The sequence below is a fragment of the Punctularia strigosozonata genome, assembly GCF_000264995.1.
Source record: "Punctularia strigosozonata HHB-11173 SS5 unplaced genomic scaffold PUNSTscaffold_3, whole genome shotgun sequence".
Lineage (NCBI taxonomy): Eukaryota > Fungi > Basidiomycota > Agaricomycetes > Corticiales > Punctulariaceae > Punctularia > Punctularia strigosozonata.
In genome coordinates this window covers 1240286-1257980 of record NW_006767435.1, presented here as the reverse complement: position 1 = coordinate 1257980, position 17695 = coordinate 1240286, and the positions used below count along the sequence as shown (strand labels likewise).

The 17695-nt window shown below is 52.7% G+C and overlaps 9 protein-coding genes across 9 annotated transcripts in view; 6 read left to right on the top strand and 3 right to left on the bottom strand.

Annotated features, from left to right (window-relative positions):
* Window positions 1-603: 603 nt before the first annotated feature.
* Window positions 604-4049, bottom strand: PUNSTDRAFT_83206 (voltage-gated chloride channel). The gene is made up of 19 exons (XM_007381017.1): window positions 3995-4049; window positions 3731-3931; window positions 3575-3673; window positions 3401-3522; window positions 3193-3345; window positions 3024-3138; window positions 2876-2967; window positions 2737-2814; window positions 2577-2684; window positions 2424-2523; window positions 2251-2368; window positions 2031-2198; window positions 1873-1971; window positions 1740-1821; window positions 1499-1688; window positions 1339-1446; window positions 1085-1281; window positions 962-1026; window positions 604-904 (listed from the first exon to the last, which is right to left on the bottom strand). Exons 2-19 carry the CDS (start codon window positions 3786-3788, stop codon window positions 688-690), a joined length of 2169 nt encoding a protein of 722 aa, XP_007381079.1. The 5' UTR covers window positions 3789-3931; window positions 3995-4049; the 3' UTR covers window positions 604-687.
* Window positions 4050-4346: 297 nt separating this feature from the next.
* Window positions 4347-5691, top strand: PUNSTDRAFT_83202 (P-loop containing nucleoside triphosphate hydrolase protein). The gene is made up of 6 exons (XM_007381016.1): window positions 4347-4419; window positions 4474-4525; window positions 4583-4667; window positions 4725-4889; window positions 4951-5176; window positions 5237-5691. Exons 1-6 carry the CDS (start codon window positions 4379-4381, stop codon window positions 5301-5303), a joined length of 636 nt encoding a protein of 211 aa, XP_007381078.1. The 5' UTR covers window positions 4347-4378; the 3' UTR covers window positions 5304-5691.
* An 864-nt stretch (window positions 5692-6555) lies between these two features.
* Window positions 6556-7827, top strand: PUNSTDRAFT_63068 (kinase-like protein; the record flags this gene model as incomplete). The annotated part of the gene is made up of 5 exons (XM_007381015.1): window positions 6556-6687; window positions 6739-6930; window positions 6984-7052; window positions 7101-7310; window positions 7360-7827. 5 exons carry the CDS (start codon window positions 6556-6558, stop codon window positions 7825-7827), a joined length of 1071 nt encoding a protein of 356 aa, XP_007381077.1.
* Window positions 7828-8146: 319 nt separating this feature from the next.
* Window positions 8147-9011, top strand: PUNSTDRAFT_131712 (uncharacterized protein; the record flags this gene model as incomplete). Its single annotated transcript, XM_007381014.1, has 2 exons — window positions 8147-8316; window positions 8366-9011. 2 exons carry the CDS (start codon window positions 8147-8149, stop codon window positions 9009-9011), a joined length of 816 nt encoding a protein of 271 aa, XP_007381076.1.
* A 200-nt stretch (window positions 9012-9211) lies between these two features.
* Window positions 9212-10333, bottom strand: PUNSTDRAFT_62598 (uncharacterized protein; the record flags this gene model as incomplete). Its single annotated transcript, XM_007381013.1, has 3 exons — window positions 9212-9606; window positions 9668-9724; window positions 9778-10333. 3 exons carry the CDS (start codon window positions 10331-10333, stop codon window positions 9212-9214), a joined length of 1008 nt encoding a protein of 335 aa, XP_007381075.1.
* Window positions 10334-10539: 206 nt separating this feature from the next.
* On the top strand, window positions 10540-11539 carry PUNSTDRAFT_98685 (uncharacterized protein). The gene is made up of 5 exons (XM_007381012.1): window positions 10540-10643; window positions 10702-10813; window positions 10888-10965; window positions 11019-11311; window positions 11365-11539. The coding sequence occupies exons 1-5, from the start codon at window positions 10565-10567 to the stop codon at window positions 11469-11471; spliced, it is 669 nt and encodes a 222-aa protein (XP_007381074.1). The 5' UTR covers window positions 10540-10564; the 3' UTR covers window positions 11472-11539.
* A 321-nt stretch (window positions 11540-11860) lies between these two features.
* On the top strand, window positions 11861-13218 carry PUNSTDRAFT_111655 (uncharacterized protein; the record flags this gene model as incomplete). Its single annotated transcript, XM_007381011.1, has 6 exons — window positions 11861-11988; window positions 12090-12363; window positions 12400-12629; window positions 12682-12801; window positions 12827-13049; window positions 13072-13218. 6 exons carry the CDS (start codon window positions 11861-11863, stop codon window positions 13216-13218), a joined length of 1122 nt encoding a protein of 373 aa, XP_007381073.1.
* Window positions 13202-15994, bottom strand: PUNSTDRAFT_141877 (acid protease). The gene is made up of 16 exons (XM_007381010.1): window positions 15736-15994; window positions 15578-15667; window positions 14994-15507; window positions 14821-14937; window positions 14655-14760; window positions 14521-14602; window positions 14286-14454; window positions 14176-14238; window positions 14103-14121; window positions 14037-14044; window positions 13841-13984; window positions 13762-13791; window positions 13665-13708; window positions 13544-13611; window positions 13462-13486; window positions 13202-13411 (listed from the first exon to the last, which is right to left on the bottom strand). The coding sequence occupies exons 3-16, from the start codon at window positions 15322-15324 to the stop codon at window positions 13367-13369; spliced, it is 1251 nt and encodes a 416-aa protein (XP_007381072.1). The 5' UTR covers window positions 15325-15507; window positions 15578-15667; window positions 15736-15994; the 3' UTR covers window positions 13202-13366.
* Window positions 15995-16467: 473 nt separating this feature from the next.
* The window catches only part of PUNSTDRAFT_98678 (uncharacterized protein), a gene marked incomplete at its 5' end in the record, with an annotated part of 2787 nt that continues 1559 nt past the window's right edge, over window positions 16468-17695 (top strand). The window contains one exon of the mRNA XM_007381009.1: window positions 16468-17099. Within this exon, the coding sequence (XP_007381071.1) occupies window positions 16468-17079 (612 nt within the window). The 3' untranslated portion in view covers window positions 17080-17099. The remainder of the gene's footprint in view (window positions 17100-17695) is intronic.

Here is a 17695-nt window from a genome sequence, read left to right as displayed (position 1 = left end):
TTCGACACTGATAGTACGATACTGTAGATATGCTCTATTTAATGCGGAAGGCATAGCATGGGAGGGAGCCATGCAATACTATGCATCAACCGGATATGAAACTAGCGAGAGATATGTAACAATTCACGAAATCGCTCATACTGAGCGATGTAGGACAGCTAGCATTTCAGTAAATCAGATACAGTACGATGACTACCATAACTTCATGCGTACCAAGTACCTAATCTGTAGAGTGGAGGAATGGTCCTCTAGAAATGGGATACTCCTGATTTGAACCTACCTGATCACGCCTCAAAAGGGCATGCGCGCCCATACACGTTGTTTTATTGACTAATATCCTCTCTCAATCGTGTGCACACCTCATCGTTTCGATCTCAACCAGATAATCTCAATGTATCGTGCAGGATGCTGAATGAGCGCAAATGAGTGCTCGCTTGCGCCGCTTTGTCGCTCGCTAAGCCATTCACCGCTTCTACACAACACAACTGTATTTGTGGCGAGCGTGATCCACCATGACATTGATCGTGCCTGTTGTTCGTACATAGTCACTCGCAAAGAGACTTCTGCACGACATTCCAAGCCTCCGAGTCGGAGTCCTTCAAAGTCGGCTCGTTGGGCTACACGGCCTTATCGCAAGTCGTACAGCATCGTCAAGAATGCAACCCCCATACATAAGTAAGTTATGACTTAGCGCCCAAAAATTCGACGAGCTCTGTCTATAAGTCCTGAGCCGGACGATATCGATGCCATACTACGTAGCTGCTCTGCCACCTCGTCCACTTCCTCTTGATAGTCCCACAGCGCTAAGTCTTCGGCATGTTCCTGCGCGATGAAGCGCAATACATCCTTGACTGTAAGGAGTCCGACAAGGACGCCTTGCTCCTCGACGAGGATGACGCGTGGTCTGCAAACAGCGCATTCAGACCCAGGCCTGGGTTCGAAAGATGGCTAAGACACCCACCCCATCCTCTTGAATAACTGCATAGCGATTTCGAGCGGAAGCTTGGGTGACACTGTCAATGGAGCCTATCCGAATGTAAGCTTGAGCGAGACCTCAAATTCGTCTTGGGACAGGTGTACTTACCTGGTTGACCCACGGCGACAAATTGAGCACATCACGAGTAGCGGTATTCCTAAGGATCTCAGCAGAGATTTCCTCTTCAACACCGATGGCCTGCCCTGATGACGAGGCCGGAAGGTCTGGTGTTGAGGGTACATCATCGTGCGCTATGAAGGAGCACCTAGTTTCGGATGTAGTTCCTCGTAGTCGGGAGCTTTTGTCTGCAATGGAATCTGCCGTCAGTATAAATCGCGGTGCGGGATTTCGTGAATGATCACCCAAAACGTAACGCAAGTCCGCTCTGTCGATGTATCCGAGCAGCACACGAGCTCCGTCAGCACATACGATCGGAAAACCCCTCACGTCGGTAGCGGACAACTTTGCCTCTGTCACGATAGATGAGATCAGAGAGCCTGGTGTGAGAGGGTGATCACTTACCAACGTCTGCTACGCGCAGGCCCGTAGCATGAAGTGTATGCAGTTCACTCCGCATTACACGAGATACGGATTCGTTGAATGCATGATCTTCCTTTTCCAGGAACGGGAATCCGTTGAAACGAATCATCTCGTCGGCGATCCCGCGTGTGCCGAGGAAGTCGCCTACGGCTGTGGTAACCAGCAGCACGATCTAGGGATTGTATCAGTCATAGCACGCATGACTACTATAGGTGAATCTTACCATGGTTGGCAAGATATAGGTCAGGGCGCCTGTCAGTTCAAACATGATCACGACGACAGTAACTGTGATGCGCATGATACCACTGAAGAAGTTTCAGGTTAGCTCAGTATCTCGGGCTGAAACGACTACGTACCTGAGTGCCGCAGCCGCACCAAGGAAGGCGTAGGTCCCTGGTGTAATGCATGGTACGTCAGGTTGGCAGTACGCGAAGAGCCCTTCGCCAGGTGTAGCTCTGCATACAACCCCGTATTAAGTTGTTAGAAGAGATGACGTCAAATTTCAACTGCGTACATTGCCTTGACCATGATTCCCACCATCCGCCCAAATGATGCTCCAATGGCCATGGATGGGATGAATATGCCAGCGGGCACTTTGCATCCGTACGATATAATCACCAGCCCGATGCGAATGATTGTAGCCAGGAATAACGAGTTTACCATACGCCACTGGTAGGTCGACCTTGACAAGTGTAAGCTCATACCCAATGAACGTGACTAAACGAGATGCTCACTGGCAAAGATTCTCGTAATCGCCACCGCCTTCGCATTCCTTGAAGAGAATTTCCATACTTTCCGTCATGTCGATGCGCAGGAATCGGTTGGAATAACCAATGAAGGCTGTCAGAGTTGCTACAAGACCAGATTTCAGTGTATGTAGGGGAGGTCGAAGGTCAACAGGCATTACCAAGAGCAACAGCCTCTACAACTCCGTGATTTGCAAGATACTTTCGACGAAAAGCAGCAACCATCAAGTTGAACTTGATGACAAAGGCACCATACAAACCCTTCAATGCGAACAGTCAGGAAGTCGGTCAAGTTATTTGTGAATGATATGTACCCCGAAGATTCCCAATATGACGTAGAAAATGACCTCGAACCAGTGCCAGTCACGATCGTAGGTGACTTGAAACAACACGAGTTTGCCCGTGCGGAAGGGGTTCATCGCCTAGAGTGCCCCGTAAGGTGGAAACAGGAAAGATATAAATCTGCTAACGCACCGATAGCGTGACTGTAGCGACTAGAGCGCAGACAAAACTACGCCACATAGTTTGTATATTGAACACATGGCTCATTTCCTATAAATTCGATTTGAGTATTCATCTCAAATTATTGATACTACGCCCAAGAGTAACCGACCTCGATCGAGAACAAGACACCACCAATAGGTGAGCCAAAGGCGACTGCAACACCGGCAGCACTTGCGGCCGTCAAAACCTCTCGCCGCTTCTCTGTAGGATACCCGTCATTCTTGGCGGATAGACGAGAACGAGAAGAAACGGGATACCTTGGCTCTTCGTGTACCGCGAGAAGAGTCCAGCAATCAGGTTGCCGATGCAGCATGCGACATGCACTGAGGGTCCTTCTTTACCGACGCTGAGTCCAGAGGCAATCACCATCGGCTATGTCACGTCAAGCCAAGAAGATAGACCAGAGAAAGGCGGAGGAGAGCTCACCAAGGTCACGCTCTTGATGAAAAACGTCCCGAAGCCCAGGAACCCATGCATCACGAATCCGGCAAGGATACACTTGATCTCCGAAATACCAGAACCCGCGGCGTACTTGGCGATTGACCTCACCAGGTGAGCAGACACGAACGAGAATATAGCCTGCCACGAATCATGGTCAGTGCTACACCACGGGGCCACACCGGGAGAGACGCACAGCCCATAGAATATAGATGATCCATCGAGCGAACGTATATGTGGACCAGGGATGCCAGCTAGCGCATCCATAACCTTGAGCATCGGAAACGTCTTCTTCGACTTCCCAACAGCAGAATTGTTCTGTCTCAAGTGCTGTGAGCATATCTATAGACGAGGAAACAAGAATACTGACGATTCAACCACCATCCATCCGAGCAATAGCCCATTTTGATGTCAGAGAGCCATTCCGTGGTAATGGAGATGACCGCGGCATTCACGCCTATACATATACCTGCAAGACGTGCTAAACATCAATACTCGAATGGAAGTAGATTGAGAGAAGTCTGACCAACGAGACTGATCACAAGCCAGCCCTGTCCCGCCCATAACAGACCACGCAATTGCATCCATAGCCACGGTATTGTGACCTTGACGTCGAACCAGGAACCTGACGGGGTTTGGCGAGATAAATGAGAGTAATACTCTTCGCGTTGTGCGTGTTCGCGTCGTAGCCTGCGGTTGTGCTCAATTATGCTATCCTGTATCCAATCTACCGTATCACATTCGAGGGGAACATCAGAGAGTGGTTGACATGGTATGCAGGAGCACGCACCGATGGTCGTGAAGTCCTCGTAACGCTTCACCTGCTCGGCAGCATCGTCGGGGTCGTCGTGCAAGTCTCCGTTCTCGAGAACATTGTCGCGTGCCTGAGCATCCTCGACCTGTTTGGCGTACGAAGTATGTCCATCATGCTGCCATGACGGACGCGGAGGGTAGGTAGCCAAGTCGGATGTTTGGTAGGCGCGGTCGCCAAGGTTTGTATTGCTCCCCGCAGCCGCGCCAGAGTGGTCCGGGTATAAACCACTCATAGAGCCCAACACATGTAGATGAGTCCGCGTCACTGGCCAGCGCTTCAGCAAGGGCACGATCGCAGGGCGCGCTTGTGGCGTCAACGCCCTGGCTTGGCCTCTGCCACCGCGACCACACCTCAGAGCTCATGTATCACTTGCTCAAGGGACTTCACGAATACCTTACGAGGTACGCCATGTTGCCAGTCAAGCATGGCAGAAAACCCGTTGATGGTGCTTCCAGGAAGGAGGAGTTTTCTGTCATCATCTTGGGTTTGGACGGAGCAGGCAAGACAGTATGCGACGTTGACATTGTCTGATGCGTCACGATGGTTTATGCTACGAGCATCTAGACGCTACTCGAAAAGATCAAGACACTTTATAATGATGTCCCTGGATTATCTCCCGACAAGATAGGCCCGACTGTTGGACAAAACAGTGCGTAACATCCATGCCTCACACATCGGCGACAAAATCCATTTAGAGGAATGACAGTGGGGAAGATAACGCTACCGTCGACGATACTGCAATTCTGGGACCTCGGAGGCCAACGTGGAATGCGATCTATATGGCCTCGATATTACGACGACTGCCACGCAGTTGCGTATGTCATCGATGCCGAGGATCGGGAACGTCTGAGCGAGTGCTGGGAGGTATTCGGTGCGGGCTACTCATGCATACATTACTGCCTTGGACTCATGCTCTGACGGAAGTCGCGTAGAATCCGTCCTGTCATCGCCCCAAATACTCGGCGTCCCTCTTCTTCTCCTGGCAAACAAGCAAGACTCGCCCAGAAGTCTAACAGTGGAGGAAATTCGACACGACTACGAGGAATGGCACCAGCGTCGTCTTGAAAGCGCGCGTCGGGGAACCTATGACGACGATATGGTTCAACGACGTGACAGGATCGCCAGCTTAGACGTGCTCGGCATTAGCGCGCTCGAAGGGTACGCGTTGTAACGCAAATGAAGTCGCTCGAACATGCACTAACTGCGGATGTGCACCAGAACTGGCGTACGAGAGGCTGTCGACTGGTTGTTCATCCGCGTGCAAAACAGCAGGGCTCGAGAATAGGCTGACCCAGTCTCTCTCACCCGTACAATTCCCGACGCAGGTGAACTACACTCTACATGCAGGAACACGACGACGTTAGCGGGACGATTCACGAAACCATTACCTGCGCGTTTTCATGGCATGTTTGTCTCCTGATCATACTCCATCATCCACAGCAATACAAGTTGCCGTGATGACCGATTCTCTACCAGAGCACAGTTACGAACCGGAGCTTGATCCTCAAGGCTGCGCTTCCGACAAGCACGTGTGAAAAACCACACAGCCTTGATTCAGAGCCGCATGATGAACCTGTAACCGCGTCTCTTGTAACTCCCTCCCCTACCCTGGTCATACGACTGATCTACTCAATGAGCAATGTGGCCGCGACTTACGTGAAGTCAGAAATACAGGACGTGTTACTTCATACTATCGAAACAAGCCGGTCGCCGCGAGGTGCGTTACGAAGCCAACTAAGCGCCCGTGTGCTGGCTTAGCTCACCTTGCTGTCGCTAACAGCCGCAGAGCCTACATGGGACCATCCGGAGAGGAGACCGCATATCTGCTTTGTGCGTAATGTTGGTGGCTATTGATGTTCGCGATTTTGACGTCATTCTAGCACACCATCCAGTTTTTCCAACGCGTTCTTCATGAGTTACCAGACAATGACGGGACGAAATCACGAACGTAAGTGAGGCGTACTCCGGACTCACGGTACGATGACTCTGGATGGCTGTAGCGCTGTCGAAGAGCTTCAGCAGCTCCATGACCAGCTCATGAGTCGTGATATACCCCATTGCTTCCTGTCATATCATGCCTTCGTCGCGTGGCTTATATCAGTACGATGATCTCCGCTCGAAGTATGGGCAGGGATTCGCTGACAAGTCGGGTTAGATATCTATGAACCTTGGATTACACCGAGACAGCCGGCTCTCCAAGGCCATTCACCTGGACCAAGAGCATGTCGTCAAGTTGTTGCACCTGGAAATCGGTTTCCCGGATTTCAGGGCTTCCGTGATAGATCTACGGCTGGATGAAGCGGTACAGATGTTGGAGTTCTTACAGGAGGTTCGTGCTCGATGCTAACATACTCTGACTACCCTCCTCTGATTCGCAATAACAGGCTTGCTCCGGTAAAGGACCATTCGATCAATCCCAGACCATCCTCGGGACTGAAGCCGTGACTTCCCTTCGGAGAAGCGCTCGCTCGTTGATGATGAAGCTTTCCAATGATAGCTCGCAGCTGCCATCGGGCTTGTTCCTGAAGCGCGTTGAAATGCTGGGGAGTGACCCTATCGGCGGAGGGGGTCATGCAGATATATTCTCAGCCCGCTACGACGAGCAGTTGGTGGCTCTGAAACGATTCCGCACGTTCTGCATACCCAAGGAGAGAGCCAAATTTCATCGGGTACGTCTTGGGAGGGGTCCTTGTTGAATCCACGCTTACTCCACAAAGTAGAGTTTTCTCAAGGAAGCCTTGCTGTGGCGTCAGCTGAAACATGACCACATCTTACAGCTCATCGGCATCGACGAGGACTCTTTCCGGCCCCTCCCATGTATGGTGTCCGCTTGGATGCCCAATGGCACAATTGTCGACTACGTTTCTACGTTACTTGATCCTGTGACTGCCATTGAAGATATCAACGAGCTCGTAAGTGAGAGGATATCTTTCCCTTGTGATCACTCTTCTTATGGCATACAAAGCTGCGCCAAGTGATTTCAGGCATTGCATATCTGCACGGAGAAGACATCGTTCACGGAGACCTCAAAGGGGTGCGTTATCATTCTTGGACAATATTCATTCCCTTACGGTCTCAACAGGCTAATGTACTGATCGGCGAGAACAAACAGGTCCGCCTTAGTGACTTTGGCCTAGCCGATCTCATCGACATGCTCAATGGCGACTCAACTACCGGGCGTGGATCAGCCCGATGGATGGCTCCGGAACTACATTTCCCGGAACAATTCATGCTCACTTTCCGACGAACTACATCCAGTGACATGTACGCCTTCGGCTTTGTCTGTCTGGAGGTGGGTTTACTCCTTGGCCATGATCTAGCCATGATCTGATGGGTCTTAGGTGTTCTCTGGACATGTGCCTTTCCATTGGATACGACAAGACTCTAATATTGTTCTCCGAGTAGTGCAAGGGGAACGCCCTCCACGGCCCACAAGAGACGAATGTCACGGGAGAGAAATGCCCGACGACATGTGGAATTTAATCACCTCTTGCTGGGAGCATTATCCAGAACACAGGCCCTGTGCTTCTACGGTCGACGCGGCGCTGAGCGCTGCAAGAAACCAATCAATTGCTCTTCGTCCAAGTTCCGCGCCTGTGCCCGCCATGCCGGTTGGTGATACCCTGGATCAAGATACTGTCCATACCAGCTGTTGTGATATCACGTTTGACGACGAGAGGTTCGCACGGCATATCGCGGATCATCACAAACAATCCTCTGCCGCGGGACTGCCCGAAGTCCAGGGGACAATGACCAGTGCAGATCCTCTCAAGCCCGCTCATAAGTCCAGGAATAAGAAGAATCGGTAAGCTCTGCCTTGTAATAATTGTCAGATGTATGCCAATCCCTCTATGCAGGAGGTTCCTTGCTTGCCGGCGGTGTAGGAACAGAAAGGTGCGGACGAACTACTCTCAATGTCTGCTTGATCTGACGTACGAGTTTGCAGATAAAGTGCGTTTGGGAGGGTAGTAAGTGCCAGGCGTGTGAGGTCTCTGGTCAACCATGCGACCCTTCGCCGCCCCGCAGAACAAGAAGGTATTCATTCTTACCAAACTGAATATCAGCGCATTGATCGGACCTAACATAAGAGCCGGACATCGCGTACAACGAGAGAAATCTATGAGAGCGATGGATTCTGGCAAAGAAAGGTCCGTTCCGCGTACATTATCCCGCCCTTCGTCCTGGAGTAGCCTTCCGGAACCCGACTTTCTTGGCTCGGATTTTTCAACCAACATCGCCGGTTCCTCGATACCTCATGGGTTTGGCAGCCCGTATGGGTATGCCAGCACCCCTCCAAGGTACGCGAGAATCGATGTGCCGGGATATCCGCTAACTGTCACACCTCAGTTCGGCCACTCCGTCGTCCATGAGCCCTGCATCTATGTCGCCCATACCTACAGCTTATGATGCCAGTTCGAGCTCTCTGAACCTACCATGGACCGCGCAGGGAGGACTCTACAGCTTGTCCAATGACCAGTTGATGGGATCTCCGGCATTGCATGCCAACGAAAGCTCCCCCTATTTCGCTGGTTCACCCGCCTCCGACAGCATGTTATACATGGGATCTTACGAGAACCATGACATCTCGCCATTTGGCAGCGAAATCTCACTGGCATCGCAGGTGTCCGTGCAGAGCGCAGCCAGTGGTTCTTATGGCAGGGCAAACAAGCTCTTCGACAGCCTTTACAGCTTGTTCACGCCCAGGAAGAAATTCTCGTCAAAGTGGGACAGTGCTGATGGCGCATCGGATAACGATGGCCTGGAGACCGCGAGCGCACGAAAACACCGCATATCTCTATTCTCGTCCAAAAGGACGACTCAATCGCGGCCATCCATCTCATCAGGAGGAGCCGCAGATGTGCCTTTGGAAGCTACGACGAACGGCTGCTTTAACTGCAAGGCAGCTCAGAGCCCTTCGTGGCATTGGACTCCCGGGGGGAAACTCTGTGCTGCTTGCGGCCTGCTTGACCAAATATTTCACGTTGGGCTTTGAAACTTTTGTGTCCCATTTGTTTTCGTAGCTCGTATCATTGACACGCCTCCTCAAGCATGATCTCTTTCACAAATTTAGCTGCTCTTTTACCACTCCATAGCAATACATGCATACTACAACAAGCTTCCTCTTCACAGTGTTTGGACAAAGTGACTATCGAGCCGCCAACCGCGGAGCGATGGTGAACGTATGAGAAGCCTCTACTCGCTCGTATCTCCATCATCGTCACTCGCAGCCGCAAGTCCCTCAATCTGCACACCACCCGTTTCTCCCTCCTCATCCTCGCTATCCTTCTCCGCATGCTTCTCCCGCTTCTTCTGTATTTTTTCTAGTATCTTATCCGCGCGATTAAAGATTCCTGCTGTGGGTGCACCGCACGCGAGACACTTCGGGGTCTTGGTAAAGCGCTTGATCGCGCACGCTGAGCAGAAGTAGTGCCCACAGCGTGTGACGACGGGATCGGTGTAGTGTTTGCGGCAGATGAGGCACGCGAAGGGAACATCTTCGTCGTCCGAGTCGTCGGTATCGGAATCCGCGTCGCCGGGTTGGCGTTTCGCGTTTTCGGCGAGCTTGTCTAATTGCCAACCTTGAAGATCTAGATAATTACAAGGCATGTCAGTCCCTTGTCTCAGCATAGCCAGCTGAGCTGCACGCACATGTTCCTCGGTCATGCAAGAACTTGCAGGTGTCGCCGAAGCCACAATATCCAGTTTCTGCATATGAGTCAATACCTGGGTTCCTACCTTGATGAAAGATAGGAGCGTACCTTTATAGTCCTTACATACGTCTGGCTGGTAGTCGACGATCGTAACGGTCCGTATAGTACTCGTATTTCGCTGAGGACCCGTTCGCATGGCTTTCGGTACCTCCTGATTCTTCTTCAGATGACTCCTGTATGCCTTCTGGCCATGATATTGCCCATCATCCGGAACCTCATCCTCGTCCGGCTCGCCGGCGAGCATCCGGTCCTGCTTTTCCTTCCGTGCCCGCTTCGCAAGCAACTCCTGCGCCTCATCTCCGGCAAGGATTTCGAGCGCCGCCTCCTGATGCGAACCAGCCGCGGACCACTTGACGTCCGGTCCTTCGCGAGTGAATTCCACGTCCTCGTCATCTTGTTGTCTTTGTGAGACTGTACGTTTTGTGCCAGCGCTCAGTAAGTTCTTGGTAGTCTTCTTGTTAGGCAGGACTACCTCGGATGTTATTGAGGAAGGGACTGGAACAGTAAGAGCACTGGCTGGCGGTGATGTAGACCGCTTTCGTCGCGCCGTCGTCGGCCTCGATTTGCCTTTCTTGAAGAACGGTACAGCGTCAGTGGATGACATGACGTACGGATGGAGAGAGGTTGGCCTGGAATATGTATTATCAAAGTGATATATCTATGCTGTTTTCTTTATCGCTTACCACTGCTTACTCATGTTTAAGGGAGTCATCCAAAAGCAATCCCATTATAGTAAGCAGTATAATCAGTGTGCTGCAAAATTAACCTCCGCTGTGCCACAACTGGGCCCGGCACCTGCGCGTAGCACCTCCTGCATCTGGCCGTAACTTCGACCATGGGTTACGCGACATATTATGGCTATGGCCTACCGACGTTTCTGATTCTGGTCATTGCACTCTACTTACTCTTTACTGGTACATATATGCTATGACCTTCGAGCCGCGGACGCAATTCTAAACGATTTCGTCATAGGTTCGGGCGAGGCATTCAACTTCGGGCGGTTCCTCGAAGAGACGAGCCCATATGCATGGGCGGGTACTGGCATTGGGCTTTGCATTGGCCTTAGCGTGCTAGGTGCTGGATGGTGAGTCCTTTCGGTCTGCTACGGCTGCCGGGGAAGCGTGCACCACGGATAGCTCATGCGTGTTGTGGGTGCAGGGGAATATTCATCACAGGCTCCTCGATTCTCGGTGGAGGTGTCAGGGCGCCACGAATTAGCACGAAGAATTTGATCAGGTATGCGCTCGTCAGGCCCGTTGTATTTCTCTCTTCTGACACCAGTTTGCTAGCATCATCTTCTGCGAGGTCGTCGCCATTTACGGCGTCATCATCGGGATTGTCTACTCCTCCAGACTCACATCAGTGCCTGAGACGCAGCTATATACCAGAGAGAACTACTTCACCGGCTTTGCTATCTTCTGGGGAGGCCTTACCGTCGGGATCTGCAACCTGCTTTGCGGCATCTCCGTTGGCATAACGGGGTCAACCGCCGCCCTCGCGGACGCGGCGGATCCAAACCTGTTTGTGAAGATTCTGGTCGTCGAAGTATTCGGAAGTATCTTAGGGTTGTTTGGTCTCATTGGTGCGTGTACCGCATATGTCTCCCTCCGAAGTCATCGTCATGCTATTTCACAGTGGGATTGCTCATGGTCAGCCGTGCCGAAGAGTTCAAGGGGGCTAACTCTGCGTCATTCGCTGTGGGGAACGCGACATCGCACTTTGCCCGTCTCGCAGAACTGTGAAAACGAGTCCATTTGGCATGTACATGCTTTATAATTGCATGAAATGCGCAAGCATGGTTTCTCATCAGCACGTCACATGTGGTATATCTGATGCCGCTCTTAGTTACTTGAAAGTGAGATTTAAGGCCACCGTTACTGATACTTTACAGGCTGGTATGGGCGGCAATGGACGCTCCAGAGGCACACATTGGCAGCTTTTTTTTCTGCGGGATGCTCTAGCGCATTAACACGCAGCTTAACTTGTTTATCTTCGGCGCAAGGTTGGTAACATCAACCTACCCCACATCGTCAATAATGACGTCACAGCTCTACTTCAAGATGGTATTATGATGCTCGCGTCTTAAGACTTGCACATCCCTTCTTCTATTGTGCTTTCTTCGAATGGCAAGATGGTCCATAACCTGCCTGCGATGATTAAGGAGGCTGCTCAGAGGCTGCCCTCCATCGACGATCCTGCCTTCGGGGCCGTGTTCGACTCCTTCGGTCGGTCGAGGGTAGTGCTCATGGGAGATGCGAGGTGAATTAGTATGAAGGGATGTTTTTGAGGTCCTATATGCTGATAGCGTGCCTAGCCACGGAACTTCCAAGTTCTACCGCGCCCGAGCAGCCATCACTAAGCATCTCATCGAAAGAACACGGCTTCAACGTCGTGGCCATTGAAGCCGACTGGCCAGACGCCAAAGTCATAGACCGATACGTTCGCCAGGATCCTTCCAAGCAGACGCGCAAGCTGACGGACGTCGGCGCCTTCGACCGCTTCCCGCGGTGGATGTGGCGCAATACCGAGACGCAGGAGTTCGTCAACTGGCTCGAGCAGCGAGTGAGCTTCGCCGGGCTGGATCTATACTCCATGGGAATTTCAATCCATTCCGTCCAGGAGTACCTCGAGCGCGTCGACCCCGAAACAGCTGGCGAAAAAGCGCTATAGCTACTTAGAGCCGTGGATGACGACCCCGCGTTGTACGGGCGACAAGCGTTCCTGAGGGGTGCCGCGCCGTCCGAAATGGGCGCCGTGAACATGCTCAAGGATCTTCTCGAGAAGCAACTCGAGCTCGCGAAGGAGGACGGGGAGGACTCCTTTGACACGGAGATGAACGCCCGGCTCGTGCGCAACGTGGAGAAGTACTACCGCGCGATGTTCTACGGCTCGGACGAATCGTGGAACCAGCGGGACTCGCACTTCTTCCGGACGCTGCTGCGCCTGTTACAGCACCGGAAAGGGCTCGAAGGCGATTGTGTGGGCGCACAACTCGCATGTGGGCGACGCGTGGTACACCGGCATGGGCGAGTCTCGGAACGAGCTGAACATCGGCCAGCTGTGTAAGGAGCAGTGGGTGCGCGTCCTCCATCATCAGGCGCGGCACGCATATGGGCACCGTAGCGACAGCGGACGAATGGGACGAACCCATGGATGTACCCATGGAGGTAATGAACGTCAAACCGTCTCGCCCCGACAGCTACGAGGGGCTTATGCATGAGGTCGGCATACCTTCCTTCGCACGCGACCTTCGTGAGGGGAGGCTAGATGAAGAGACGAGACAGGCGCTTATGGAGAAACGGCTCGAGAGGTTCATCGGAGTCATATATCGGCCATTGACAGCGCTGGAGCCACTACTCAAATGCGATACTTCCCAAGCAGTTCGACTGCTATGTCTGGTTCGACCGGACGGAGGCGGTGCATGCCTTCGAGACGGCGCAACCGGATGAGTCGATGAGCGTTGGAGAGAACCATCCATTCGGATTGTAGGAAGAAGCAGACATGAAAAGGAAGTCACCACAAATGTATGCTTATCGTTAATGCGCGTTAGCATGAGAATCAACGCCTGATGCATCCCAGCATTAACGATAGAAATTGTAGTCGCAAATGAAGGTCCACCCGAAGTGAAACAAAACGCTTAGTTGATGGTCGAGTCCGTCTGGGCCGTGGCAGCAAAGCCAACCTGCTTTACGGTCAGCCAAATGTATTGCTAACATGAAGCGGATGGCTTACCTGGCTGTTATCCGTATCGAAAACGCTAAGCGCGGAAAAATGATGAGCTGTGACACAATATAAGGAGCGAGAACTCGAGTACCTGAGGAACCGCTCGAGGAAGGCGTAGCCGTTGATGAAGTCGAGGCCTTCGCCGAGGTCGCTGCCGATCTGTGATATGATAATCAATACGTGCTGTTAAGCAGGCAGACGCAACACCCCACGTCGTTCACAATGAGATAGACAAAGTCGTTCGTGCCGCCGATGTCTAGATGAGAAGAGATCAAGGGATGCTCCGATCCGGTTTTTGCGAACGCGTACCCGTATTGAGGGCTCGAGGGAAGGCTTGCGCTGCAGGAAAACATCAGGAGGCCAGAAATGATACATGGACGATCGTCACCGTTGGGAGTCAACGTGAATGTCTCCCCTCCGATATTGAAGTCCAAGGGCTGGAGGTTGGCAAATTGCGCCGGAGTGATGCGGAGAAGACCCGTATTTTCGTCCAGTGTAGCACCAGTGGCCGTTGTGTAAGTGTTGAAAGCATCTGGACAGAATCGTGAGTTGTTCATCATCGACGCATGCTACTTGATAGTTACCGGTCGCACTGCAGAACGATGGATGTTAGGAGTGAAGAACTGAGCACTTCAGTATACATGACGTACATCAGAACCAGAGTAGTGCCTATAGAGGTTGTTAGCTCGGAATTACGGTCGATGAAGTTAATGGGCCACGAACCTGTGTCCACGATGCCGGCGGTCGTAGGCAGGATCGTAGTTCCGCCAAAGCTTATACTTTCGTCTAGGTAGACCATAAGAGATGCCGCTGAAGGCTGATACACTACGTACCGATGCCCCAGAATTCGTTGGCCGGACTTGTGCTCGTGATAGGCACAAATGTGATGTCGCTGGTTGCTTTGCTTGTATCGACACCGCCGAAGGTGAGTTGACCATTAGTTGACTCCTCCTCGTTACTGGGGGCAAAGAAGACGGAGACAATGTTCGAGGTGATGGTGCCCTGGATACAATAGTGTCAGTACATGTTGTAGAAATACAAGGCAGCGAGTCCTGAAAGTATACAAACCTGATTGAAGAGGTTCTGGGTGACTGTGGGAACCTCCTCCCCATCCAAGGTAGTACCGTCAGTCAGATCCACCGGTCCGATCCTATGTATCAATGGGTTGGAAACCAAGGCATCCACACCATCATAGAACGAACCCAAGGATCCCGTCAATGCCATCGCCAAATCCCTCTTGGATCAGGGCCACACCGATTCCTTGTTCTGGGATGACCAAATCGGGCGACAGCGCAACTTGGTCGGTACCTAGAACCAGTGATACAGGTTGAGTTTGTGACCTGAAAAAACGTTGCGATGAAAGCTGACATTCCAGACCAAACACGAGTCCGGAGCCGTAGATAACCTCCATCTCGTCCCCATTACATGTCGTCGTTTGAGTCTCCGTGAACGGGGTATCAGCTCCAACCCAAGTGTTGGAGGATCCTGCGTCGGATAAACGAGTCAGATGTCTGGAATCGATATGACAGAAGAATATTGACCGGTATCGATGAGCAGGTTGAACGTAGTCGCAGGTGATCCGACGTCCACGCTGGCCAGATACGTTACAGCTTCGTTGGTAACGTCAAAAGAGAACACTCCTGCTCTCTTCGACTTGGAGTCCTTGGATTTGGCAGCGCGCTCCTTCAACGCCTTAACGCGAGCGCGGTCTGCATCGATGATTCTCGTCCCCGACTTCAGGTGCTTGAAGTTGGCTCGGACCCCAATGCTTGCATGAGCACCGGAACGCTCGGCCATATGCGGGGCCGCCTTGACATCGCTGACGGCGAGCCCGACTGCCAAGATGGTGAACAAGAGGACGTTCTGGAACATAGCGAGGACAGCACTAGGGATGAGGTCGCTTGTGCAGTGATCCTTCGCGGGGCGAGGGACCGACCGAACGAGCTCGGCCCAAGGGCGCTTTAATAACCCCGGAGAGCGAGAAAAGACGTCTCTTCGTCTGTCTCTACGAGCCTAAGGAAGGCGTCACCCATATCATGCATGCCGGATTCTCATCTGAGATTAGCAGCGAATGAGATATAGCGTCAGGACGGCCCGTGGCGTGATTAAGCGGATAAGTACGAACCGCAGTATGGGAAGTGTCGAACCTGAGGATCCTCCGACGTCACTTCAGTCGTTCATTCCGAATGCCCACAGCACGAACTGTACCACGATCCTCGTGTGCCCATGTCAGCCGGGACCGATTAATCGTGACCCAGAAGTTCGGGAAAGGTGCTGACATACCGAGCAAGGACGTGGCATTAACCGCGTATTTCATCGGTTTTTCTCAACGTATCGTTGAAGATCGTTAAGCATACCGACCATCAGATCGAAAACTAAGAGCGAAGCCTGGCAAGAGATAAGCACAGCATGCTCGAACCTGTAAGCAACGCGTATGTGGACCGGGGTAAGGATGTTGCTGTTATCGGAAGCCCGACCGGAACTCAGACCCTGCGGGCGGGTGAGAGCTGTTATAAGAAGGAAGAACCATCGCCATCGAGCGACGTGAATGGGCCGGTTCGTCATATGCCGGCGTCGTGAGTATGCATGCGAGGATCGATGAGGAGACGTTGCATCAAGGTCGCGCGACACAGCGCGTCCACCAGCGACGTCCATGACTTGAACGGTATCCAGAAGACTGAGGGTCCACGGACGGGATCCTGTGTGTGATGCCGGACTCCAAGTACATGTGTTGATAGCGCAGAAGCGTTCGCATTGAATGATCAGAAGGCGCAAGCTCGAGAGGGTTCATCTCATGCCACTGATGCTCTGAGGCAGAATGTGGCGAAATCTCAGCAAGAAAAGCATACGGTGCGTCACGGCAAGCCCAGGTGAGTGTCGCCGTTAATTTGTAGTGTGTGAAGCAGGTCAACGGACCGTGGAGGACCGTGGCCACCGCCATGATTCATCTTGATGATAGATCTCGTGCCAATAGCTGCTTTGGCCGCAACGTTTGCTGCGCGTCCGTCTCCGGTCATGTCAGAGAATGAACGAACTAGTCTCCCCCTTATAGCCGACCTACTCTCCAACCCTACCAACAATGCTCCGGCTCTCGCCCAGACCCTAGCGATTCTCTTCGAACCAACCCCGGTCCTCTACTCCCACCTCCTCCCGCAGCTGGTCACCTATCTCAACGCCTTCCGTATCACGACCTACTCCGAATTAATCGACGCTTCGGTATCGATCATTCAGTCTTGGGATTGCGGTTTGCAAGCGCAGTTCATCGCGGGGCATCCTCGGATTGGCGAGGTCGGCGGCTTGTCCAAGCTTAGCGCGGCCGAGCAGGCGACCAAGGCGACCTCGCCGGCCGTCTTGGCCCGCTTGGCGCACCTCAACGCCTGCTACGAACATGTATATCCTGGGCTGCGGTACATCACTTTCGTGAACGGCCGGACCCGCGCGGAAGTGCTCGAGGAGATGGAGGCTGCGCTTGGACTGAGGCATTCCTTACTGCCGGATCAGCCTCCGATAGCGGAACTGCAGGTCGTGTCGACGGACTCGAATGAATGGGTCAGCGAGATGCAACGCGCCGTCGTGGACGTAGGCAGGATTGCGAAGAGCAGAGCGTCGTCACTGGGCGGTCAATGAAGCCGCGGACGGATATCATAGTACGCCTTCACAACCATCTGTCCGTCTTAATTCCGAACGGTCATTCCTCACTTTGTTTAGAGAGTAACCCCAGGCGTTGCCCTATGTACCGACTACTATCAAAAGGCGATAAGCGCCTGATACACTTGTAGGGGCCATGATTCTATACATAGACAGCTGACCTTCATAAATTGATGCGGAGGACATGCTCATCAACTCTGTCACGATCCCCGCTTGCCAAAAATAGCACAGATGCAGAAAAGCCGCCGCGCACGCTGGCTGCTCCCTCCCATCGACATGTTAGATCTGGTCCGGAACACGCACGGCATCCCAGCTACGACTTCACGCTGTCCGAGACTGTCATGCAGCACATTCCGCGATGATAGCGAGCTGGACATGCCAGTGTTCGCCGACCAGTGCCGAACAGCGCTGAGAGGATAAAAGGCGAGAAGGGGGCGCGGTGGGGCGTAAGGATCGTTCTCATCCACAATGAAGCTGACACAAGGTCTCTTCACAATCGTATCCGCGCTGTTGCTCGCCAACGCTGTGTTGGCCACACCGTACGCCCTTCCCGAGCCCATCCCATGCTGCCAGCCGCTGCCGGGAAAGACGACCT